The sequence below is a fragment of the Lissotriton vulgaris genome, chromosome 10 (assembly GCF_964263255.1).
Source record: "Lissotriton vulgaris chromosome 10, aLisVul1.2, whole genome shotgun sequence".
NCBI lineage: Eukaryota > Metazoa > Chordata > Amphibia > Caudata > Salamandridae > Lissotriton > Lissotriton vulgaris.
This window is the reverse complement of record NC_141698.1, coordinates 140753518-140779741: the sequence shown is the minus strand read 5'-3', so window position 1 is coordinate 140779741 and position 26224 is coordinate 140753518. Positions and strand designations below refer to the sequence as shown.

The following is a 26224-nucleotide window of genomic DNA, read 5'->3' as shown; positions in this document are numbered from 1 at the left end:
TGATATGGTGACATACAGCCATTTCTTGGATATTCTTGTAGATTGTGACTCCCACCTTCACGACCTGTGTCATATTCCACACCAAATTAAGAAGGACAGGAGGGGCTGGTTTAGTATTACCTACAGGCCACACACATAATACAGAATTCATGATAGCGTAAACTCCAAATATTAGCTGTGATTCCTTGACTGTCATCATGTTATAAACCTCTGTACAGATGGTCGGTAATATGTGACGAAAAGAGCAATTGAGACATCAAACCAAGAAAAGCGGTAAACTAAGCATGCATAGATGTTCCTCTAAAACTCAAACAAGAAAGCACGGCACAGGGGTAATCCAAGTGGGTACAAAACCACATTACATAGACATTTTCTATTCAATAATTCTGCCTTGTTTTGAGGATGTTGTAGTAGCCGCTGGGATTTTCGGAAGTGTAGATACGCCTATGTTGCCCATTATGGATTAGCTCTATGGAGCCACACATTATTGTAGCTTTTCATGTTCAAGTCTGGAGGGTAAGACTGATCCAGAAGTAAGTTATGATTGCAGAAGAGAGAAACCATGTTTTTAGAGGAGCTTTAGCATCCTTCATGCATACTTTGCCACTCTGATGAAAGACCATCATTTTTAATAAATGGAGATCTCTTGTTGCTTTTTGCAATGATTGATAGTCTACTATGAGTGTGAATAGGCCTACATGCACTTACATGTCTCATGTGCACTATATATGTTTTCGACAGTGACCACACACACTTTCTTCTGGATGTTGGTAGTATGAGAAAGCCTTTAAACTTCAGTAAAGAAGCCTCCTTGGTTTCCTATAAGACCCCCTTTTTCAACAGTAGCGTCTGTATATAAGACAAGTAGAATCAACGAGTTGTCCTAGAGAGGTGGATTTTGGTAATTTCTGTGCTAAGCCAGGAGCACTGTGCAGCCAGTTCAGTGCTGTGGTGGGGTTTGGTTCTAAATAAAGTTCTGGGGCTAATCAGGGCTGCTGACGTTGGCCATCTTCGGCCAGGATGTTACATTTTAGGCAAGATGATGGTTTAACTAACTGCAATGCCATTTTTGATCCTCAGGGTGATGGAGTCTATCTGAGGGATGCGAAGGGATCACAGAACCTGCTGACAGTGCGCAAGATCTCGGTCTCTAGGATGCACTCACTGCCTAATGACAGCTATATGTTCCGTCCTGTGATGCCGGCTAAAGCTCCCTACCCCCTACACGAGGTGGAGACCTACGAGGAAGCATCACCCACAGGTAGGATAGGAAGCATGGCTGAGATTGTCAGCCCAGCATCAGCACATGGTTCAATCTAATGTTAAACGTTTGACTTGTGGAACTTTATGAGAAGGTATCGGTGTTTACAGCTCAAGCATTCTTTTGTGCACCCCAAGACAACCTGCCATACGAAAATGTGAAAGCTCCACAAATCTCCTGATATTCAAGGGATGGTTCTGTAGATTGAAAGTTGAATACCCAGGGCCTCATTAGAAGATGGTAATTCTGATTAATGGGTGTTACCAGACCCATTGGGATTACTTGCCAAGCGGGAACCCCATGGTTCAAGAGTGTTCAACCTGGACACTTTGTCTGCTGACAGGGCCGGACTGGCCATAACGGGCACCGGGCAATCCCCTGGTGCGCCACACGGGTGGGGGCCGGTTTTGGGCTCCTGGGGGCCGTTTTGCAGCATAGCTGCAAAATCGGCCCTGTACCAAAATCCCGAGTTGGGGGGGGGGGGGGGGGGGAGGGGGGGGCGGCCAAGCCCTTTGCCAGGGCCGATTGTGGTTCCCAGTTCGGCCCTGTCTGCTGAAAGCAGGTGAAATGTCCATGTGAAAGAGCGGGAATTGAAATAGAGGACACTCGCAAGATTCTCACTTTAATTCTTCATTTCTCAGGAGAGTATCAAGGATAAACGTGTGTTCCCTCCCTGGTATTTACAAATAGCTTTGGTTTTCCACCCATCCATGCTGCACTTTTTTTCTGGCCCACTAATAATGGGACCCAATTCGGCATTCTGGAAAAAATATGATAGCTGGGCACAGTATTGAGAGCGGAATATTGAATGCAATTAAAGTGGCACAGCGAGGCAGAGGACAAAGAATGTGGAGTTCCAGTTTTCTATTTGTAGGAGAGTTCTTGTACCAATAGAAGTTTTTTCAGGGTGTTTTTATGAAGTAGTTATTACAGATTTACTTTATCTTAATTGCTAAATGATGGCTTCATAGTATTCACCAGCATTGTCTTCACTGGATCATTCTGCACCATTGCTGTCAGCATTGGATGGATGGGAGCAAGGTACACTCTTTTTCATTGGATAATATCTTTGTGTCACAGGCAGCAGACTCTTGTAATTTACAATACACTCTAGCAATGTATCACTGGTTTGCCTATGCAAACTTCAATTTAATTTATAATTCTATGGAATCTTATTTCATTACATAGTGGAATATGACTAGCACCAATAAACAATGTCAAAAATTGCTTGGATTACCACAAGTTATTAAACTAACAATAAATTATCCCAGACCAGAACGTTTTAAAATAGGCATGGTAGAATGTCTGAGAGACAGATTGGTGATTTGGGGCATAGGTGTCCAATGTAGGTCCAGATTTATGCCAGATTTTCAGACAAATCATACAAGAAAATTTTACAAACAAAGACTCTAAATGGAAATAAATTAAACAATTAGTCTTATACTGAAACACTCTCATTCATTTGTCCTGCCTAGACCTTTATTGGTCACCTCCGTTTTAAGGGAAAGAAAACATTATTTCATTATAATCACTGGATAAGATATCATAATGATGAAGCTGAGTGTAGCCCTGAAGGAAAGATTGTTTTAACTTTTGCACTTACCTGAATTTGCTTATTTTGCAGTCTCTATTGCCCATTTTGAAGTTAAATCTTTTTTTTTAACAAACTATACAAGCTGCCCTTGCACTAACCCGAGTTTGCTATTTGTAACCGCATTTCAACGTACCCGTCCCTTACTCTTGGTCCGCCCAAGGAGGTCCAGTTTGTGGGAGGAGTACCGGGATCTTGTCTTTAACTTTGGCGGAAGCCCCATCTTAGGGGAAAAGGGTCCGCGCTCTAGTCGCTCGCCACTTCCTGGGGGAAAGCCTTAAAAGACAATGCATGGCCGGACGCGCGCAGCGGGCGCACCGCTGCGCGCCTAAGGCAAGTCCGTCTGCGCCCAAACGGGACCAGGGGCCAGAAACTCTGCCCAAACTTTACCAATCACTAATAAACCCCTCTCGTACACAACAGAAGAACTTTTAGCCATAAGAGATACATTTAGTTCAGAGAGGGTATGTATAAGAGCATCCCCTACCGAAATGGAAGGTCCATTTTCTTGCAAGCATTGTAAATGGGGAAGCTGTGATATACAAGCTCAATACCCAGAGAAAGAATTAAATCACTATTCTAATGTTCAGGATTTTTAACTGTATCTATTTTAATTCCAGATCACTCCCCAAACACAGCATCAAGATCTGGGAGACATTGGATGATCTGAGCCCAGACCTGGCCTTTGTTACTGAAACTTGGCTAGATGATAATAACACCCCAGACATTGTCACTGCCTTACCATTAGGATATAAAATATTAAGATAGGAAAGGCGGTAAGAGAGAAGGAGGGATAGCAATTTTATGTAAAGATCACTTCACCTGTGTTCCCGTTACGGTCATTGAAGCGGGCACACATGAGATTCTAGCGTTCTCAGTGTCTGTGGATGACTGTAATCTATTTGGAGGGGTGGTCATTTATGACCAGCCTGGTTTAAGTACTAGCTTCTTAACACAACTTCTCCCCCTCTGCTTAAAACAAAATCAGGTTTTAGTTATAGGAGATTTTAATCTTCATTATGAAAAGCTTACAAACCCGGGGTTTAAACACCTGGATGATGACATGGCTATAATCCAGCTACTCCAGAGGATCACTAAACATACTCATTTGGCCGGCCACACCCTAGATACATTTTTCTCTAACATAGAATCCATGAACATTCACAAAACTAAACCTCTATTCTGGACTGATCACTTCCTAATTTTCTTCTCTTTTAGCCTACCCAATAATTCACCTAAGACTGAGACAACGTATCAGACAAAGACTAGGGCTTGGAATCAAATTACGGAGGAATCATTTAGTATCTTCTTCCCCATGTTTCTAGGCCACAGTATCAAAACCCTATAAACACACTAGCTACACAGCTACAACAAGATATCGAAAAAACTCTTGATCAGTGTGCCCCTAAACTTACTTGGAAACCAGTCACTTAATCCCAATCAGAAAAGTGGTATACATTGAAATGAAAACTTATGAAAAGAGAGTGCTGAATCAAGGAACACAAATGGAGACTCTCAAAAACTAGCACAGATAGATATATCTATCTAGCTGAAGAAAAAACCCTTCATGGGGCCTTAAAAGATGCTAAAACCAAATACTATACAGAAAGGATCGTAGAAACTGGAAGTTCATCCAAAGAACGTTATAAAGTAATTTGGGAACTTTGTAAGCCCATCTCGCTGGTTCAAACTATGGCGCCCCTGCCCGAGAATTGTGAACTACTGAACAACTTTTTTATAGATAAGGTGACAAAAATCTATGCAACCTTCATTCCTCTAATAACTAATACAATACGGTCTGGGAAATTTTAGCTCCTCACCCTGCAGCCCACATTCATTTAGATAGTGTGTCACCTTTTTCCGAAGAACAAGTGGCCAAAGCCATGATAGAGGTTAATAGCCGGGCAGTATGAGTATACGTAGTAGTGCGCAGCCTAGTATAATGAATTGCTAGGTTGGACAACCATTTGTATTGATTTACTTTTTTACTTTTATAAAATATTTTTAAGATTTTTTGGCATCAGGTAGGTGACAACAAGTAGGCTTCGTGTAAGCTAACAGTCCACTTGTTTAGTTTATATCCAGGATTGGAGCCTCAATGATTGATTGACCTGAGGCCTATCACAGTTGTCCATGTTAATTATTTGTGACAATCATTTTGTTTAAGTACTGTGTTTGACATTTCCTTTTCGGTTCACTGATTTTGTATTTGTGTATCTTCATAAATGTTGTGTTGTATTTTTTGATGCCAAAAAATCTTAAAAATATTTTATAAAAGTAAAAAAGTAAATCAATACAAATGGTTGTCCAACCTAGCAATTCATTATACTAGGCTGCGCACTACTACGTATACTCATACTGCCCGGCTATTGTTTTGTTGTTTGCATAATAGTGGTCCAAGCCGGTCAGTGACAGGACCCAAGCCTTTCCCAGTTTCCCTTTATGATAGAGGTTAAGGCAGGATCTCCACTAGACCCATGTCCACACTTCATTTTCTCCCGTCTGGTGTCAGTATTATGCCCCCAGGTCACCAAAGCCCTCAACCAATCTTTAGAGCTTGCATCTTTCCCAGATATATGGAGAATGAGAGTTGTTTTCCCTCTTTTAAAGAAACCAGGTCTCAAAATCTATGATCCAGCCAACTATAAGCCAATCTCCCAAGTACCATACCTGTCTAAAGTTTTGGAGAAATTGGTCAATAAACAAGTCACGACTTTTATTGAAACCAATAGCCTATTGGATCCTCCACAAACCGGATTTAGGGTGAACAACAGCACCGAGGCCACCCTGCTGGCTGTGTCAGATAATATTAGGTCATTAGTTGATCAAGGCAAAGCTGTAGCACTGATCCTTTTGGACCTCACTGCGGCTTTCGACGCCGTATCCCATAGCAAACTACTACAAATCCTCTATGAAAAAGGGCTCTGTTCAAAAGCCCTAGCATGGTTCGCGTCTTTTCTCAAAGGCTGAACCCAGATAATTCAAATGGGTCCTTACTCCTTCACTGCAAAAAGAATTGACTATGGAGTTCTGTAGGGAGCTACCTTGAGCCCCACTCTCTTTAATATATATGTTTCTTCCCTAGCAGACATCAGCAACAAATGGGGTTTCGATATATGTTCCTATGCTGATGACACACAATTGATAATCCCTCTGTTTGATAGACTGACAAAAGTCGACACCAAAGACAATCTCATCCAGTGTCTTACAGAAATTGCAAGTGGGATGTCTGGACATTGTCTAAAAATAAAAGCTGGAAAATCAGAGATCCTACTATCCGGGGGCGCGCATGCAATTTGGGATAATAGTTGGTGGCCCCTAGCATTGGGCACTGCCTCTGAACCGAGGCAGGCTGCTAAGAATTTGGGCATCATCTTTGATGAAGCCCTATCCATGCAGAATCAAGTAAGACTATTGTGCGGGAAAAGCTTTGCCACATTAAAACTTTTTAGACAACTTTTTCCCTGGATCCCTTTAAACTGTAGGAAAACGGTGACACAGACACTTCTTGTGAACAGGCTGGACTATGGCAATGCTCCTTTTGATGGCATGGCTGATTACCTTTTCACAAGATTCCAAGTGGTCCAAAACGCCGCTGCTAAACTGATATGTAATAAGAGTAAATACAGTTTAGCCTCCTTCTGTATGAAGGAGTTACATTGGCTACCCGACACCAAAGAACCAACTTTAACCTCAAGTGCTATGCACATAGAACGCTATATAAAACAGTTCCACAAATCCTACATGGCAAATTAGATTTTCATGTACCTTCACGCAACCTGAGATCCCGCCATCAGACACTGGCATCAGTCAAGCGTACGACTTAAGCCAGGGGGGTGACCGATCTTTCTCAAAATCAGCAGCGGTTCTCTGGAACAAACTCCCACTGGAACTTCGCCTGACTGAAGATTACCTAATGTTTAGGAAAAAGCTAAAAACCCACATATTCCCCAGTTACTAACCTGACAATTAGAATTTGTACACTCTTACATTTACCTGCACTCTGCTTTGTCTTAGTGCTGTGATGTCCCTTGGGATGAATGTTGGGCTCCACAAGTACCTCTAAATAAAAAATAAATAATAAATGTATCCTCTCTTAATGTATACATGTACTTATGTTAATATACAACAAATATAATTAGCTCTCTATGAATAAAAACAAGCTAGAAGGATTTGATTGCAGAGCCAATGAGGCCCTCCTCCGGATCCCTTAGTGGATTTTGTGATAGGTATCCTAATGGACCTTGTTGCCCATCAGAATATCGTATTGACTTGGGTGCTTTTAGACGTGGCTAGATAAGTTGTCATAAATATTGATAAGTGGATCAATTTAAAGTCTCAGAAGTAGAGCCGACAAATTGCTGCCAAAGGAACACCCCAATTATGCTAATTTACAGTCTACAAAAATCTGCATCATGGTGTACAATAGCTTCTTACTCCTACCCGTTACTAAACGAGCCTAAGTTACATAATTTAAGCTCTGCTGTCAAAGTTAGGCCCCTACACTTCTTAGATGGAGAAGTGATATCTTGTAATAGAACTAGCATGACCTAAGAGCAGATGACAATGCTGAGTATCATCATCTTCTCATTTCAATGTTTCACTTTCAAATAACAGTTTAACACTGGCCGAAGGGTAAGGACTAGATGGTTTCATTACAGCCTGTCTTAGACCTTATAGCTGTCTAACCCCAATATATCTTGTGGTATTAATATTTGCTACAAAGAAATGTGTAATATGTTTCTTATATAAAGCGCTTCTAAAGCCATTTGGCCTTGTTAACCATATAAAACTGCAAAAAATAAAAATAATTATTGTAAACATTCATATGTTATGCTCAGATAAATAGTTTTTTCTAAATGATCTGTTTGAACAATGTATTTTTTCTTTCTAGGCTCGGTGGCTTCCGTTCACTCCCAGACCGGTGAAACAGGGTCACTGCTTTGTGTCCCAATGGAGCGCCTGCCTCCAGTCACCGTGTCATGCCACCATGAACCTCCTGACCTGCCCAAGATTCCAGCCCCACTACCCGCCTCGAGGTCGCCCAGCCTCAACAGGTTTCTCCAAAGACAGGTAATAATTGAGGACACCAGGGCGGATAACACAAACTCAGACAACAGTGCTTCCTTTTCGTCATATTTAGCCCTCCATCATGCATGTTCTTGTGAAATTGTATTTAAAAATATATACATTTTCAATGCTAGTTAAATTTTAGGCAAACAGTAATCTAACTGATAGATGGTAATATCATCTGCCTTTTATTTACTACAGGAAAACAAATAAAGTTTCAATAACTGTGCTAAATAACAGTTACCGTCAGTACTTTATTTAAGATTATCAATCCCTTACACATTCTGTTGTCATCCATAGAAGAAATTTTTTTCGCCATTAATTAAGTGATCCCCTTGATGCTTTAAAAGAAAGAAAGCAAAAACAAACTTTAACTCAACATGCCACAAAGTTCTTCGTTTTCAGGTGCCTCAATCTTTTTCTTTGTTTTTTTATGGTGTTCTTTTTACACCAGGTTTTGCATTATTTTTCAGTTTTCTAAATCTGCGTGCTTCCATAAAATATGTAATGTTTGCTAGTTTTCTACTCCATCATCTTTAGTTTCACTCTAGTTTATTTTTCTTTTTTTAATTGGCGCAGCTGCAAAAAGTGTGGCTAAAATCATCCTGGTCTCTACTAATTGAAACATAATCTACTGACAAACAGACGTGCATGCATACTAATCAGAATGTTCCAGCACGTTTCAAAACGACCCTGTCGCTGGTCCTTATGCTCAGTTCTGGTGGTCTTTCCTCCGGTGCCCATTGATGATGAAATTATCCTGCATAATCAGATCTCTTTATTGTGACAAAATATCCAGATAGCTATGTCTGATTTATCATAAAAAATTACCGTAATCACATAGTTATTATAAATACCAACTGGATGCGGTTTGTGGGCAAAAAATGCCACATTGCAATATCGCTGCGAAATACAAAATGGTGATAACGTTGGATTTGTGATCCAAAACAACAAGTATGCACAGGCTGTGAAGAAGAACACTTCCTAATCAATCCAAGCAGCAAGAAAACAAGTTACTTGCCTGTAACTGTAGTTCTCCAGTATTCGAAGCTGTCATAGATTCACATGCCTGAATTATTCCCCATCGTCGAGACGGGAGTCTCCGGTACATATAAAAGCAATGCATAGCAGTTTAGCAAACTGAAAAGAGGCCTAGGCCCATTTTCCTTTTGCAACCTATAGTGTTCGTTATGTAAAAAAGGCCCAAACTTTTCCCTGAACCAATCAGCTGTCCTTACCCTCTAGAACATTCCTGAGAGAACCTCTTGCCCCTCAGATGCATACTAATCACTTGCCGTGCCAAATCCAAGGTGAGCCTCTCCGGGGAGGAGGGTGGGTGCATGTGAATCTATGAAAGCTTCCAATACTGGAGAACTACAGTTACAGGTAAGTAACTTGTTTTCTTTCTCCAGTATTGGAACTTTCTTAGATTCACCTGCCTGAATTAGAATAGTGAGCAGTAACATCACAAAGCACATTTGTTCCTTATATTCCAACCTCGTGCAACACAACTTGTTTAGTTTAGTACAGTATCATAAATGTGACTTTGTAAACAAGACAAAAGAGGATGGAGGGATGTAAAAAAAAAAGGCTCACCGTCACTGGATGATGTTTCTCAGCACCGCTTCTCTCACCAACGCTTCCGTCTCTGCGGCTGCTTCCAAGCAGTAGTGCTTGGTAAATGAGTGCTAAGATGCCCAGGTCGCTGCTCTACAGATATCCTGTATAGGCACTCCTGCAAATAACGCTGTAGACGTGGACACTGCTCTTGTCGAATGGGCACGAACTTGTGAGTTCAGAGGCTTTCCAGCAGCCTGATGACCGTATACAATTGCACTGGAAATCCATCTGGCAATGCCACGTTTTGATAAAGGAAAACCCTTCCTGGGTGCACTGAAGGCGACGAACAGCTGTGAAGATCTTCGGAAACCTTTGGTTTCTTTAAGATAGAACTTGAGACATCTCTGAACGTCTAATGAATGTAAGACTCTTTCCACCGCTGTTGTTGGATGATGAAAGAATCTTTTCAACACCAATAGCTCATTCAAATGGAAATCAGTAGGCACCATAGGAATAAACCTTGGATTAGTCCTCAGAATCATTCCGTCCTCTTTGAACTGCAAAAAAGGGTCTAGAATTGTGAGAGCTTGTAGATCTCCTACCCTCCTAGCTGAAGTTAAGGCGAGGAGAAGCGCCACTTTCCAAGATAGGAATTTAAGGTCCGCTCTGTGTATGGGTTTGAAAGGTTGTCTCATTTATTGAGACAATACTATGTTGAGATTCCAGAGCGGCAGCAGAGGTTTAATTGGAGGGAAACCCCTGAATAATCCCTTCACAAACTGCTTGATGATCCTGGCTGACCATAAGGAAGGGCCTGATGCAGATCTCCTCTATCGGGATATTGCAGCTAAATGCACTTTTAAAGAAGCATGAGCTAATCCAGACTTTGCTAACACCAAGATGTTTGGGATGATTTTGTGAGGTGCCGCCGTCAGAGGATGGGCACCATTCCGTTGACACCAGTGACAAAACCTCTTCCACTTCATCCTGTAGGTTTTATTTGTGCTCTCTGCCCTAGCCTTCGATAGAATGTTTGTGCACTCCTGCGAAATATTCAGATGTTGGAACTCACAGTGCTCAGGAGAAAGGCTGCTAAGTGCAAGGATTTCGGGTCCGGGGAGCACTTGTCCCTGGGACATTGTCAGGAGCGATGGTATTGGCTGGAGGCGAATAGGTTGTGCTTCTAACAGCAGCAGAAGCTCCGCGAACCAGTGCTGTTTGGGCCACCAAGGGGCTATCAGTATCAGCCTGCACAGTTACAGCTTTATTTTCCTAAGGACCCTTGGCAGGAGGGGAATCGGGGGAAAAGCGTAGGCAAAGACGTGGAACCACGCCATCGAAAACGCATTCCCCCAGGATCCCCCTGGGGAAGCCAGCTTGCGAAGAACCGGCATTTCTTGTTCTCCCTTGTGGCAAAGAGGTCCACCATTGGTTTGCCCCATGCTCGAAAAATGCTGTCCAGGACCCCCTGGTCCAACTCCCACTGAAGGCAAGAAGTTTTAACACCTTGGCTGCTAGGGGTTTTTCCCCTCCTGTGCTGCAGATCCTTCATTCCCATTGTTCATGACAAGGTCAGCTCGTCATAAGCACAGCGCAGGTAACACCCATGACGAGCTGACCTTGTCATTAGCATGGAAGGGGTTAATCCTGCTGAGAGGATCTGCTTTGGTGTTCTGATTCCCTGGTAGGTGTTCTGCAGACATGGCTATTCCTTGTTGTAGAGCCCATTTTCATATGTTCTGCGCTTCTTGAGAAAGGGAGAGAGATATTGTGCCTCCCTGCTTGTTTAAGTAGTTCATCATAGTCATGTTGTCTCTTCTTATCAACACGGACAAACTCCTGAATCGTGGCAGGAAAGCCAGCAACGCGAGGCGCACTGCCCTTAGTTTCAGCAAGTTTATGTGCAGTTGTTGTTCTTCTAACTTCCATGGACCGCTGACCTGCAGGTCCTGCAGAAATGGCCCTCATCCTTCCAGGGACGCATCTGTAGTTACTACCAATGGGGCTGGAACCATGAGAAATGCTGTTGCGTCCCCCACGCTGCTGCTTGCAGCATGACCGGTGTCACTCGCACCACATCCTCAAAGGATCCCTGTGCTTGACGCCATTGGAGGTCGAGCTGTTCTTGTAACGGCCGCATTCTTAATCTGCAGTGAGGCACGAGGGGAATGCAAGAAGACATTATCCCCAGCAATGATTTGTACCTGCGTACTGAAAGATACTTTCTTTTTAGAAATCTCTGGAAGTAGGACACTATTTTTTGTTGTCTTTCTATGGAGAGAAACGTTTTGTTTTTCTCCGCGTCTAAGATTGCTCCCAGAAACGTTATCTGTTTCTTTGGTTGTAGGGATGATTTTTTCTCGTGCAGAGTCAATCCCAGCTTGGTGAACAAGTCTATGCACTCCCCTGTTGACGCTCTGGTTATTGCTTCTGTTGGTGCCTTGACTAACCAGTCGTCTAGGTAAGGAAAAACTTGATGTTTTTGTTTCCTTAATACAGCCGCCACTGGAGCCAGACATTTTGTGAACTCTTGGGGCTGATGTGAGGCCAAAAGGCAGTACCTTGAATTGGTAATGTTCCCCAGCCACCATGAAACGAAGGTACTGCCTGTGTGCAGGATGGATTGGATGGATTGGGATGTGAAAGTACGCGTCTTTTAAGTCCAAGGTGGTCATGTGATCCCCTGGGTTTAAAAGAAGAAGGATGTCCTGTAGAGAAATCATCCAGAATGACTGTTTTTTAGAGAAGTATTCAGGGATCTGAGATCCAGTATAGGACGCCATTGTAGGATGTTTTTCCTGACTAGAAAAAATCGGGGGTAAAATCCTTCTCCTTTTTGAGAATTCGGTACCGGTTCTATTGCTCCCTTTTGGAGCATTGTCCAAATCTCCTTCCGGATTTGATGCAAATGATTGACCTTGAGATGCATCGGTGGCGTCTGAGGGGGTGTCTGAAGAAATTCTAGAGTGTGGCCAAATTGAATAATGATGAGGACCCAACGGTCCGTGGTTATTATTTGCCAATTGTGAAGAAAACGGGAAATTTTTCCACCCAGGGGAAGAACATAAGTTACTTACCTGTAAACTGTGGTTCTCCAGTATTGGTGTCTTTCATAGATTCACATGCTTGAATATTCCCCGTCGTCGAAGTGGGAGTCCCACGGTACATAAAATAGCAGTAATATATGCATGTATATATGAGAAATATTATAAATAAAATATACATACATATAATGCAATAAAAATGTAAACTTAAAAAAGTACCATAGAACAGAATAGGCCCATTGAAAAGCCCAAGGGAGAATTCACTTTAGTAACTTATAGGAGTCATTATGTGTTGGTCCACATTCCAGCCAATCAGGCTGTAGCCTCCTCTAGAACCTTCTCCTCAGAAGCCCAAGTCCTCAGATTTTCGTAGCACAAGTAAGTATAAATGCTTGAGGAGAAGAGAGCCTCTGAGGGGAGGATGGGAGGGTCGCGTGTGAATCTATGAAAGACACCAATACTGGAGAACCACAGTTTACAGGTAAGTAACTTATGTTCTTCTCCAGTATTAGGGGTGTCTTTCATAGATTCACATGCTTGAATAAGAATAGAAAGCAGTAAAACATACATTAGTCATAAAGGAAGATACAAATTAAGTTTAGGCATAACTTATCACTTAATAAGCAATAAAAAACCAAAACATGACAATACCTTTATGACTGGAGGCGGGTAGCAACAGAGGCTCACCTTTAATGGAAAAGATTCCGCAGCACCGCTTGACCCACTGCCGCATCCGCGGCATCTGTTGATTGCAGGCAGTAGTGCTTCGTGAAAGTATGGCTGCTGGACCAAGTAGCAGCTCTGCAGATTTGTCTTAGAGGTACCCCCGCAAAGAGGGCAGCAGAAGTCGACACAGCTCTCGTGGAATGAGCTCGAGCAGGAGCAGGAAGGGGCTTGCCAGCCCGTTGATGACAATAGGATATGGCAGACGAAATCCATCTGGTGATAGTCTGTTTAGTTACGGGTTGTCCTTTGCATACTGGGCCATATGCAACAAACAATTGATCAGACTTTCTGAAGGCAGCTGTGCGTTGAATGTAGAATTTAAGACAGCGCTTCACATCCAGAGTGTGTAAGGAGCGCTCCGCTGCAGATTGAGGTGCAGGGAAGAAAGTCTTAAGAACAATAGGTTCATTGAGATGAAAGTCACTGGGAACCTTAGGAATAAAACTGGGATTTGTTCTCAAGGTAACAGCCTCGTTGGAAAATTGCAAAAACGGTGGCTGTATAGTAAAAGCTTGAATGTCGCTGACGCGTCTAGAAGAGGTCAGAGCAAGTAACAGAGCCACTTTCCACGTGAGGAACTTCAGGTTGGAAGAATGGATGGGCTCGAATGGAGGCAAAAGCAGCTGAGACAGAACTAGGTTGAGTCGCCATGAAGGTGGAGGCCGACGGATTGGAGGAAACATCCTAAAAAGGCCTTTGAAGAACTGTCTTATGATCCTGGAAGAGTACAAAGATGTTATGCCATCATGACGGAAACGAGAGATAGCAGCCAGAAAAACCTTAAGGGTGGAGTGAGATAGCCCTGATTTTGCTAGCGACAAAAAGAATGGCAAAATTTGTTCTGGCTGAGCACACATGGGATCTAGTGATCTAGTGGAACACCAAGCGCAGAAACGCTTCCATTTCAGCTGGTAAGTTTTGACAGTAGATTGTGCTCGAGCATTTGATAGCACTGCCCTACAATCCTTGTCGATATTCATGTGTGCAAATTCATAGTACTCAGGTTCCAAGCATGAAGTTGAAGGTATGCTGGATCCGGATGGCATATTTGACCTTGATGCATTGTGAGAAGATGTGGCAGAGGATGCAACCGTATCGGTTGTGCCAGAGAGAATAGGAGGAGATCTGAGAACCAAGGACGTCTCGGCCATTTGGGTGCGATCAGGATCATCCGACATGGTTGGAATCTCATTCTGTGTAACAGACGTGGAATGAGCGGCAGAGGAGGGAATGCATAACTGAAGGCGTTCGACCAATTTATTGAAAAGGCATTCCCACTCGACTCCTTGTGTGGATGCCGGCTCGCAAACCTTAGACATTTCCTGTTGAGAACAGTTGCAAAGAGATCCAACTGCGGTCGGCCCCACTGTCGGAAGATGTACTCCAACGTTGGTTGGTGGAGTTCCCATTCGTGGTTGTCCGAGAGGGCTCTGCTGAGCGCGTCCGCCAGCACATTGGCCACACCTGGTACATGGACAGCTTGGAGATGTATTTGACGTTGTAGAGCCCAGTCCCAAATTTCCTGTGCCAGCTGTGATAGCACGAGAGATCTTGTGCCGCCTTGTTTGTTGATGTAGTGCATGCTGGTGGTATTGTCTGTCTTCACCAACAATGTCTGTCCCTGCACTACTCTTTGAAAGGACTTCAAGGCCAAGAAAATCGCCAGTAGTTCTAAGCGATTTATGTGCCAAGTGCGCTGAGACGCCGTCCACTTGCCTCTCACGGACATTCCGTCGAGATGAGCACCCCAACCTTCTAGGGAGGCGTCTGTCGTCAGTGTCAGTGTTGGTTGTTCGTCCTTGAATGAACGACCTGTTGCTATATTTGGAGGATGAGCCCACCACTCCAAAGCTCTTTGTATGCGGGACGTTAGATGTATCTTGTCCTCGAACGACCCTGATACCTGCTTCCACTGGCTGTCGAGTTCTTCCTGAAGGACTCTCATGTGAAGTCTGCAGTTGGGAATCAGTTGAATGCACGAGGAAGCCATGCCGAGGAATGACTTGTACATTCGGACAGAAACGTACTGTCTTGACTGCAGGAACTGAACTTTCTGTAACATTCTGCTCTGACGTTCCTGTGAAACGAACACTTGCCCTAGCCGAGAATCGAGCGAGGCTCCTAGAAAGTCTCGTTGTTGAGAAGGGCGAAAGTGTGACTTCACGCAATTGATGGAGAAACCTAAAGTTTCGAACAGGGATATGCAGACTTGTGTGTGTTCTTGTGTCAGTTGGAAAGTCCTGGCTTTTATGAGGCAATCGTCCAGATACGGATAAAACTGGATGCTCTGTAAGCGCAGGTAAGCGGCCACCGGGGCTAGGATCTTGGTAAATACCCTCGGTGCCGATCGAAGGCCGAATGGGAGGACCTTGAATTGGTAATGAAATTGGCCGACTGTAAAACGAAGGTATTTCCTGTGCCTGGTGTGAATAGGCACATGGAAATATGCATCTTGAAGGTCTATTGTCGAAAAGAACTCTCCTGGAATGAGGAAATTCAAGATTTGAAGCAGGGTTAGCATCTGAAAAGTCTTGGACGCGATGAACTTGTTTAGAGCCCTCAGATCCAAGATGGGGCGCCACTCTCCTGATTTTTTCTTCACTAGAAAGAAACGGGAGTAGAATCCCTTGCCGCGTTGACATTGCGGTACCAATTCTATGGCTCCTTTCCTGATCAGAAGCTGCACCTGGGCCAACAGTTCCTTGAAATGGGAAGAAGGTGGGCCCGAAGGCGGGCGAGCGGGGGGAAATTTCGTAAATTCCAGGGTGTGTCCTTTTGAAACTACATCCAAGACCCATCGGTCGTTGGTGATGTTCGACCAATTGCAGAAGAATTCCGAGATTCGACCTCCAAGATGCACAATCCTCTCACTGTTTTTTGCTGGTGTTCGCACCACCTCTGTAGTTGGACTTCCGCTGGTAAGGTCTGGAGGTGGATGAACGATTTTGGGACTGATAGGATCCTCTTTGTCTGTTGTCGTAAGTGTATCCTCTATATTGGCCCGTGCCTCGAAAAGTAGAGGTTCCTCCTCCTCTACCACGTGCCCCACGAAATGGCCTCTTTCTGTATTGAAGAGTTGTTAAGGACTTTGCTGTGTCCGTGTCTTTTTTGATGAGTTCCAAGGCATCATCAACGTGCTTACCAAACAGAGACTCGCCATCGTAGGGCAAATCAAGCACTCTGGATTGAACTTCCGGCCGGAAGGTTGTTGACTTTAGCCAGCCTTGGCGACGCAAAACTGCAGCACCCGCCAATTGTCGGAATCCAGTAGAGGCTATATCGACGGCACAGTCGATAATCTCCGTTGAAATCTTTTCTCCCTCGAGAATGATGGCCTGTGCTTCCTCCCGGATGGAGTCGGGCATTTGGGGAAGTAGCCCCGCGATCTCGGACCACATTTGACGGTCGTATCGACCCAGAATGGCTAAGGCGTTGGAAGCTCTTACCGTTGTCGCTGCCATTGTGGTAAATTTCTTACCAATGGAGTCCAATTTGCGGCCATCCTGATCCGGGGGGGAAGTTCGGGGTATGGCTGGATTTCGAGACCTTTTTTGTGCCGCCTGAGTGATCACTGAGTCTGCTTTAGGCTGTGAAACTAAGCAGGCCGGGGAAGTAGGCGGCGCTTTATATTTTTTGTCCAGTCTAGGTAGAACGGCTGGAATGGAGTTAGGACGTTCCATCAACTTCAGACCCTCTTCCCATATGTGGTCAATAATAGGAATGGTATGAGTTTGGCGTTGAGGCAAATCTTTAAAGTCATACAGAAAACATTCTGCTTGCTGCGTTTCTAACGTTAGGTGGAACCTCTTTGCTGCACGAACCATAAGGCTGTGGAAACTTGCGATATCCACTGGTGGCGAAGTTCTTGGTGATGTTGGTGGAGTAGAGGGTGTCTGTGCCCTATAATTGTCCCAATCCTGCATTTCCTCGTCATCAGTGTCATTATCTCCAGTGTTTTGTGGAGTTTGACCCTCATTATCTGTATCAGGAGCAGCACCTAAAGGAGACGTAGGTGCAATAGTCGCTTGAGCTCGAGGCCTAGGTGCTGGAGACTGTGGTTGAAGCACTGGAGACGGAGGGCGTGGAGCTGGAGCCTGGGACCGCTGCACTTGGGGTGCTGGGGAAGGTGTCAGCGATGGTGGAAATCTACGATTGTAGTCATCCAGCATATGTTGTAGGTTTTTCACCATAGACATAGGAATTTGTGTAAAGCGTTCGTAATTTGGTTGTTGCGTGCTATCCAATGGAAAAAGGACATTCCCATCTTCGACGGTATTATCCGCATACTCATCCTCATCGCTGTAGTCCTGGCACTTTATATGTAAATCCGATGGACTGGTTGCTGGTTGATAAAGCTGATCCACTTCTGAATCATTTCCAGATTCCTCTGCTCCAGATTGAAATAATTTCTCCGGAGGTTGCGATCCACTCCTAATAGGACTTAACTGTATAAGTGGGACAGACTTGAGGGACGAAGTAGAAACTACTTTGAAGGTGGTAGCAGATTGCAGTGGTTGCTGTGTTGTCGACGAGCCCGTCGACGAGAGTTGTATAGCCTTAACACTCTCTAGTTGTTTTTTCGTTGGCGCCGCTGCATCCGGCGTAGGAATTTTAATTTTGGTAGACGATGATTTTTTTGGTCGTCGACGAGGCCGTCGACGAGGCCGTCGACGAGGCCGTCAACAAGGCCGTCAACGAGGCCGTCGATGGAATCGCAGTCTTTGCTGTCGACGAGGAAGTCGTCGGCGGAGCAGCCGTCGACGGGGGGTTCATCGTCTGCGTCGATGGTATCGTCGACGGGGCTGTCGTCGACGAGGATCCGGTCGTTGACGATGAAGCCTTGGTCTTCGTCGACGGGAGAGCCGTCGACGATGGATGCGTCGACGGTGGTTTCTTCGTCGACGGTTTGATTGACGAGATCATAATAATGGATGAGATGGGTCTCACCTCCTGGCTGCTCGTCGACGAGATGATCATCGTCGTGGCAGAACTAGTCGACATGGAAGAAGTAGTCGTCGACGTGGAAAATGCCAAAACAGACTTCGTAGACGCTGAAGACGTCGACGGACGCGTCGACGAGCCCGTCGACGAGCCAATGCCCGTTTTAGAAACGGAGGGCATGGTCTTGGGACGAGACGCCAGAGAACCAGGTCCCGTAGGCGCGCCCTGAAGCAAGTCTTGTGAGGAGACATCCTTGGAAGATCCCAACTTTTTACTCTTCTTAAGAAAAGGAGAGGGGACTTCAGTCTCAGACCCACGCTTCTGAGAGGTTTTCGAAAAACCAGAAGACATACTCTCAGCATCGGACACGATGTTGTCAGATGATTTCAACTTCTGTAGCCACAGAAGGAGACGAGCCTCTCTGTCCCTCAAAGTCTTAGGAGGAAATTTGCGACAGAGTCTGCAGGTAGAGACAACATGGTCCGGATAAAGACAGTAAATACACTTACTGTGTGGATCCTCATGAAAAAGGCAAAGTTTCCCACAGGATGGACAAGCCTTGAACAGAGTTTTCTTTGAAGAAGACATTTTGAAGAAAAAATATGAAGAAACTTGAAGAAACTGAGCAGAGCTCAGGGAGACTCCCTTCACACGACGTGCGGTAGAAAATCTGAGGACTTGGGCTTCTGAGGAGAAGGTTCTAGAGGAGGCTACAGCCTGATTGGCTGGAATGTGGACCAACACATAATGACTCCTATAAGTTACTAAAGTGAATTCTCCCTTGGGCTTTTCAATGGGCCTATTCTGTTCTATGGTACTTTTTTAAGTTTACATTTTTATTGCATTATATGTATGTATATTTTATTTATAATATTTCTCATATATACATGCATATATTACTGCTATTTTATGTACTGTGGGACTCCCACTTCAACGACGGGGAATATTCAAGCATGTGAATCTATGAAAGACACCCCTAATACTGGAGAACATATGATCTCAGTGTATCCGGTGTGATCAGCCTTCGCAGGTTGTCATTGTCGTCGGGCGTCCCTACCCTGACGACCTACTCTACCTCTTGGAGCAGATTTGGAATACCCTCCCGATTGTCGCTGTGTGTACTGCTGACTGTAGGGTTGCGAAGTGGAGGTATAAGAACAATATCTCCCTTGCTGATATTCTCCTCTGTATGATGTTTGACCCCTACCCTTAGAGCCACGAAAAGGAACCTTTCTGTATTGCAGAGTTCCCAAAGCTTTGGCAGTATCAGTGTCTTTCTTGATACTCTGCAGTGCGTCATCCACGTGCTTGCCGAATAAGTCTTCGCCGTTGAACGGAAGGTCCAAGATTTTATTTTGGACCTCCGGTCTGAATGCCGTAGCCCTTAACCACCCTTGTCTGCACAGCACAGCCGCTCCTCCTAGAGACCTGAAAGCTGTAGTCACTATATCCATAGTGCAGTCTATGATTTCTGCTGAAGTCCTCTCCCCTCCAAAAGGATCTTTCTGGCTTCTTGCTTCTCGGCATCCGGCACTTGGTCAATATAAGGTGACAGGTCGCACCACATTTGCCTGTCGTACCTTCCCAGGATTGCTAGAGCATTTGCGGCCTTTACTAACAGAGCTGACATCGAGGAAAATCTCTTCCCTGCGTTGTCCAGCCTTCTTCCTTCTCTGTCCGGGGGTGCTGTTATCGGAGCTGACGGGTTTCTTGATTTCTACTGTGCCGGCTTTGTAATCACCGAATCCGGTTTGGGGTGACCCAAAAGGCAGGCTGGGGCATCTGCCGGCGCTTTATACTTTTTGTCTAATCTCGCAAGTACTGGGGTCATTGTAGCTGGTGATTCCATCACCTTTAGGCCTTCCTCCCAAATATGACTCACAATCGGCAAAGATCGAACCGATTTGCGATAGGTCTCTTTAAAGTCATAAAAAAAGCATTCAGCCTTATCCTCCGTCATGGAAAGCGACAATCTTTTAGCGGCCCTTTCCATCAGTTTATGAAACCCCCCCAATGTCCTCTGTGGGGAATCCAAGGGTTTCGGTGAAGGGGACGCAGGTGAAGGAATGAGGTAATCGTGCCACTCCTTGCTAGGATCCGTAATCTCCCCATCCTCATGCTCCTCATCAGTAGTGTCGGGATCATGCTGAGGTCTCGATGGCGGAGACTTAGGCAAAGGCTCCGGCAAGATCTCCTGTCTCCGCACCTGTGTACCCGCTACAGAGCGTGGCTGAGGTGTAACGTCAGGTATTTCCTTAGTCATTTGAGGTGTAGGATATCTTCTTCTATAATCTTCCAGCATAGACTGAAGATCTCTCAACAACGAAGAGGGCACACTTGACATCTCTTCTCGTTGTTCCTGGTGATGGTGATGTTGGGGATGATTCTGAAAAACCTCATATTCATCTTGTGAGTCTTATTCCTGGTACTTAACCTTTAGTTGAGATGGGCTGCTAGTCTATCCGAAAGGACCACCATCATCCTCTTCCTCCGAAACTTCCTCCTCCAGAAGGTGAGAAGGAACCAATGGTGATACCTTACTTGGCGACGTAACTTCTGGCGTTCTTGTTCTTGTTCTTTTCCAGGCCAAAAGATTTTTCTCCGGTGTTTTTTCCCGTCGTCGACCAGCCCGTCGACGAGATCGTCGTCGCCGCCATCGACGAAATCATAACCGTCTACACTATCGTAGACGTTGTCGTCACTGTCGTCGCCGACGACGGTCCCATGGTCGATGTTGTTGTCGATGACGTGGTCGTCACTGTCTTCGTCGATGAAGGGCTCGTCGTCGTCGTCGTCGTTGTCGTGGTCGACTCCGTCATCGACGGCGGAAGCGTCAACGGCAATACAGTCTTTACCTAAGTTTTCGTCGACGATGATGTTCTCCTCGTCGACGACGCAGATTTTTTCACCTCAGAAGGTGTAGAAAAAGATGTTTTAATGGTGATTTTTACCTTTGGAGGAGATTTCGACGGCTCTGATGAAGTCTTCTTAGCCTGTTTCTCCTCTGAAGCATGACCCTTCTTCTCCTTAGACTTTCCTGAAGGAGATTTTGAGGGACTGCGACCCGAAGACCCTGGTGAGGTCTTTTTAGGGTTTTTTTCAGGCCTCTCACCTGAGGTATGAGCCTGTGGAGATCTGTTCCTCTTTTGAGATCTCCTGGATGATGTTGACTCCTCCTCAGTGTCACTTGAGAGGATCTCCTTCCTGGCCTTTACCTTCTGGAGCCAGAGTAGAAGCCTTCTTTCACGATCTCTCAAGGTCTTATTGGAGAAAGTGCGACAAATCTTACACTCCTTCGCCTGATGATCTGGGTAAAGTCAATATATACAGTCTCCATGATGATCATCTGTATAAAGCCTTTTCTAAGAGCAGGTGGCACAAGCTCTAAATATGTTTTTCTTCTCCTTGTCAGCCATGGTAGAAGAAATAGAGAAGTTTCCAAAAGCTCAATCTAGAAAAAGGGGAACTTCCAAATTCCAGTCATAGAGTATAAATTGAAGATTTTGAGAAGAGCTCAAAGAAGACTTCCTAGCACAACGTGCGGTAGAAAATCTGAGGGGCAAGAGGTTCTCTCAGGAGTGTTCTAAAGGGTGAGGACAGCTGATTGGTTCAGGGAAAAGTTTGGGCCTTTTTTACATAACGAAGGCTATAAGTTGCAAAAGGAAAATGGGCCTAGGCCTTGTTTCAGTTTGCTATACTGCTATGCATTGCTTTTTTATGTACCAGAGACTCCCGTCTCGACGACGGGGAATAATTCAGGCATGTGAATCTATGAAGGTTCCAATACTGGAGTAATTATAAAATACCAAAATTTGAGAGTTGTGTTAAGAATATGAATCAAATTCTTTACTTCTCAACTCTGTGAGCACGTTCATGTCTCACTCCACCCAAGAGAAAAAAGTAAAAAAAGATGAATCTAAGTGAATTGGGAAGACATCGAAAAGTATGACTGCAATTTAAAATGTCTAGAAGAATAGATATGATGTGTGAGAAATAAACTACGTATTGTCGATTTTTTATGTCAATTCGCCTGCAAAACAATTGCCTTCATTACGGTAATGTGGTGTCAACCCAGGCGCATGATATTTTTCCTGAGGAAGACACAAAGGTGATGGGTGAAATGCTTGCAAAAAAGTCTTAGCCACTTGCAATCGCTTGGGTTGCATTCGAATCCATCGTTTTTTCCCACTATGCCAGTCAAGACTGAGACCAGCTGTATGCAAATCAGTGTTGGTCAGGATCGTAGAGACAGTTCATCACAAACTGTCAAGTCAGACCCTCTTTGAACCGGAACACAGGCATCCTCAGACTGATTGTGGCCTACTAGGCTTCCTTCATCAGTGAGGTATAGGTTGAGTCATATAGCAGAGTGACCATGGGACCCACTTCTGGGCATCCTCCACTACCCATCAGACTTGCACTGTGGAAAACACAAAAGTGATGTTGAAAATTTGCAAACAAAACTTAGCCACTGGCTATATTCCAGTCCATCACTTTTTGGCAACTATGTACAGTATTTTTACTCCATTAGGCAGTAATATCTGGGCATAAAACAGTGGCTTCCCATTTCACAAGATTGAAAATCTCTTGGGTGAAGAGGAGCTCTGTAATATCCCCACAGATAAAGGAGTCTTCTCTAGCCTCTCACTTAAGATGGATGGTATCACCTGGTGTGCCCTACATTTCGGCAGACCTTGTGGTGATACGCCTGTGTCCCCTGCGTTCTTCACCAACGTTTAGACAAGAAAAAAGCTGGTCTAACTTTTGGTGCAGTATCCCATCTCATTGCCCACTCGGTAATATGCCCAAATGCAAATCAAGTCCCACTGCCTAACCATGAAGGGCAGGGGTTCCATCTGGTAGAGCTTTCTCATCAATATGAATCTCCACCTCGCCCCTCCAATATGTGGCTAGTGGGAAGTAAGCGTTAAGTCCTTATGTAAAGAGGGTATGGGATTATAAACATCCAAGATGTGATCCACGTTAGTTAACTGTCCAAGGTAGAGGCTATGGGCTAGGAATCTGAGACGACTGTTACTGGATCATCTCATAGTCAAGGCAAGCAAAGAAAAACTATGGGCTAGTGTACTAAATCTAAATGTCATATGGCTCTTACACCTAGTCTGGCCTCATCACAAGCAGCCTTAGATTCCATGTACAATTTTATTCACATACGTGCCTTGGCCACATGGTGCATCAGTAACAAGAATGGTATTTTTGAACTGTCTTGAATTATACTTGAATCTGAGACTTAGTAGTATACTGTTAGCTCTACCGACGGACCTTCGGTTCAGGTCTATCAGACTTCTTACAAATCTGTTTAGCAAAATCGTTTTTTTTCTTTAGTTCTTTCACCTGCAGATCTATTATTCCACAATGTTCCTAGATCAAACGTGACAACTGAATAATTGCCTGGGTCTAATTAATGTTAATGATTTGAAAAATTGTGTAACACTAGAGCAGTTCACTTTTCTTTTGTTTTCGTATATTTTACTGCTCACTTTTGAGAACAAATCAAACTTGTAATCATAATATTAATAAGCAGGACATAATGAGATCAGTAGTCAGATACAATAATTGGTTGGTGGTGGAAAAAACTGATAGAATAGGTGATAGACATGCATAAGTGGATAGATTCATTTGATGTGCAGAAACTACAGTACCCCTGATCACTGATTCTGTGTCTCTTTTGCAGGAGGCCATTCGATCAGACTCAATTGATTACCAAGTCTGTGATTCCAAGGACGGACTCCAGGCCGATTCCAGTGACAGCCTTAATTTGAAAATCCCATCGCCCAATACACTGGCTCCTCCTATAATTTGCACACCTGCTCTTTCCCCATCGGCCACCCCTCAGTCTTCGCCCATGCTCTCCTCTCACAGTAGACGCTCAAGTGTCCGCACCCGCAAGAATGTGTACAGCCAGCACAGTATTCCCAGTAGACCTTCTAGCAGAAACAGTGAACGCATAGACCATGAAGACTCCATGTTCGAATCATCTGACCTGGCTGATGAAGAGGTGCGAAATATTAACAGTTCAGCTGAAGACTGGATAGGGCAGTCCGAAATCAGAAGTCACTCTGTGTCTCCTTTCATCTGCTCAAGTTCACATCCTGCGGTTCCCCTGAAGAGTTGCAACAGCACAACCAACCTGAGTGGGAGTGAGAGCAAAGATAAAGACTTGAAGAAGTTTTACAGTATTGATACTCATGGGTTCTTGGCAAAACCTACATGGGCAGATGACCAAAGAAGGCACTCAATTGAGATCTGTCCATCCATTGATGATGGAGATTCCTGCTTTGAACAGTCCATAGATGAGAAGGAATCTCCTCCTACCCACATGCATTCAGATCCTGAGTATCTCCATGGTGTTCGGAGGAAGAAGAAGATGAGCCCCCCTTGCATTTCAATAGAACCTCCCATGGAGGACGACAATGGCACGGCTGCCCGTCCCAAAGTGTCGGAGAGCAACATGATGTTGCGGAGGAGGACGCCATCTTGTGAGTCCTCCCCCTACAGGGACTCCTTGGACCTTGGAGATAATCTGTCTGGGGAGCAAACTTCTAAAACAGACCGACGAGGACAGCTGCCATGCCGAGGGGAACATCTGACATTGCCTAGTTACTCCTTTGACCAGGCGGACACAACTCCTCGAAGCAGTCTCCCAAATTTATTTTGTGACAGTGGCCAGTCGATACCCTCTTCTGGGGACTCTGTAGATATCAGGCCGGACACTGTGGAATTAGAAATAAAAACAGACCTCTTAAAAACTCACTGCGAGAACCTTGAGCAAAATAAAGAAACAATAGGCATTCGTATTCCTAAGAGCCCGATAAGACGGCATGTACTAGTCCGAATGGCAAACACAACAGACGATGATGTTGACAAACCAGTATAGCTTTTAGAGAGTCGGGGACTGACTTGTTTTATAACAAAAAAAACAGAAAGAAAGGGTTTGAAAAACCACTTTCAATGGCCTACTGTTCCAGTCACTGTTCAGAGTGCTGTGGGTTGGCACAAAGAGATTACAAGGGGAATTATGCAAATACCTGTATGGGCTTTGCTATTAGTGTGTTTATTTTTTCTAAACGGACACAGATTTAGCTTCCCACCTAGCCTCAATCACATTGATTCAGGTTCACTGGTTTCCTTTTTGTTTTGTATTTTTATTTTTTATTCTGGCACTTTTTATTGTGTAGCCAGCACAGTATGCAGAAGTGCCCGAGAAGTGAACTGTACATTGTCTGTATATCGGCAGTATAAATAAAATAGAAATAATGTATTTGTGAGAGAAAAGAAATTTTAAGAATGGACATAATCTTCATAATGCACATATTTTTCTAAAGGATTCAAATGTTTTGCACACGTCGAAACGGAACGGTGGTTTCTCTCCTGTTATTGTATGTGGAAATTGATTTAAGGCAGAGACCCCCTCAAAGTCCCATTTATGTTAAGGCTTCCACCCTGAACTCCTGCTTGCTTGGTCTTTCCTTGCTGGGACTATTTCTGTATTTCACTTCTCTTTTTATAAATCCCTCTTTACGAAGAAAACCAAATTACTGCTGAGCCTTTGCAAGTGCAATAAGTTATCCTTAGTAGCGTCCTATTATGTTTTTTAGATTGGGATTGTTCGGCCGTTTTGTTTTAAATGTTGCAATAATATGGCGTTATGTACACTTATGAAATTGTGTAAAGAATAAAGGTAGGTTTACTGAAGGATACAAAATAGCGTATTGTTCAAGGCGTGTATTGTTCCTGACATCCAAGAGCGAGTTTGCTAATCGTGGCGATAAATATATGGTAAAGCTTTGTCATGGATCCCTTCCCCTCGGTGAAATTTAACATTAAGCGTTTCATGCTCTCCTTACTCCACTGGGCACCTCAGCCTCAAGGGCCCATCTTTGCCTGCCTTTCTTCCTGTGCCTTTATTTTTGTTTTCGCCGGCAGATTTGAATTAAAAGGACAGCAACCGTGATTGGACTGTGCTGGATTGATGCGTCACATCCGGAGATTGGTGCCACGCCCAGACTC

The 26224-nt window shown here is 44.3% G+C and overlaps 1 protein-coding gene across 1 annotated transcript in view; it reads left to right on the top strand.

The window, feature by feature from the left end:
• CACNA1H (calcium voltage-gated channel subunit alpha1 H) overlaps nucleotides 1–26002 on the top strand; it is a 1502131-nt gene extending 1476129 nt beyond the window's left edge. Inside the window, exons 34-36 of the mRNA XM_086940723.1 lie at nucleotides 1081–1261; nucleotides 7747–7925; nucleotides 23889–26002. Coding sequence (XP_086796849.1) covers nucleotides 1081–1261; nucleotides 7747–7925; nucleotides 23889–25091 — 1563 coding nt within the window. The 3' untranslated portion in view covers nucleotides 25092–26002. The remainder of the gene's footprint in view (nucleotides 1–1080; nucleotides 1262–7746; nucleotides 7926–23888) is intronic.
• The last annotated feature ends 222 nt before the right edge of the window (nucleotides 26003–26224 follow it).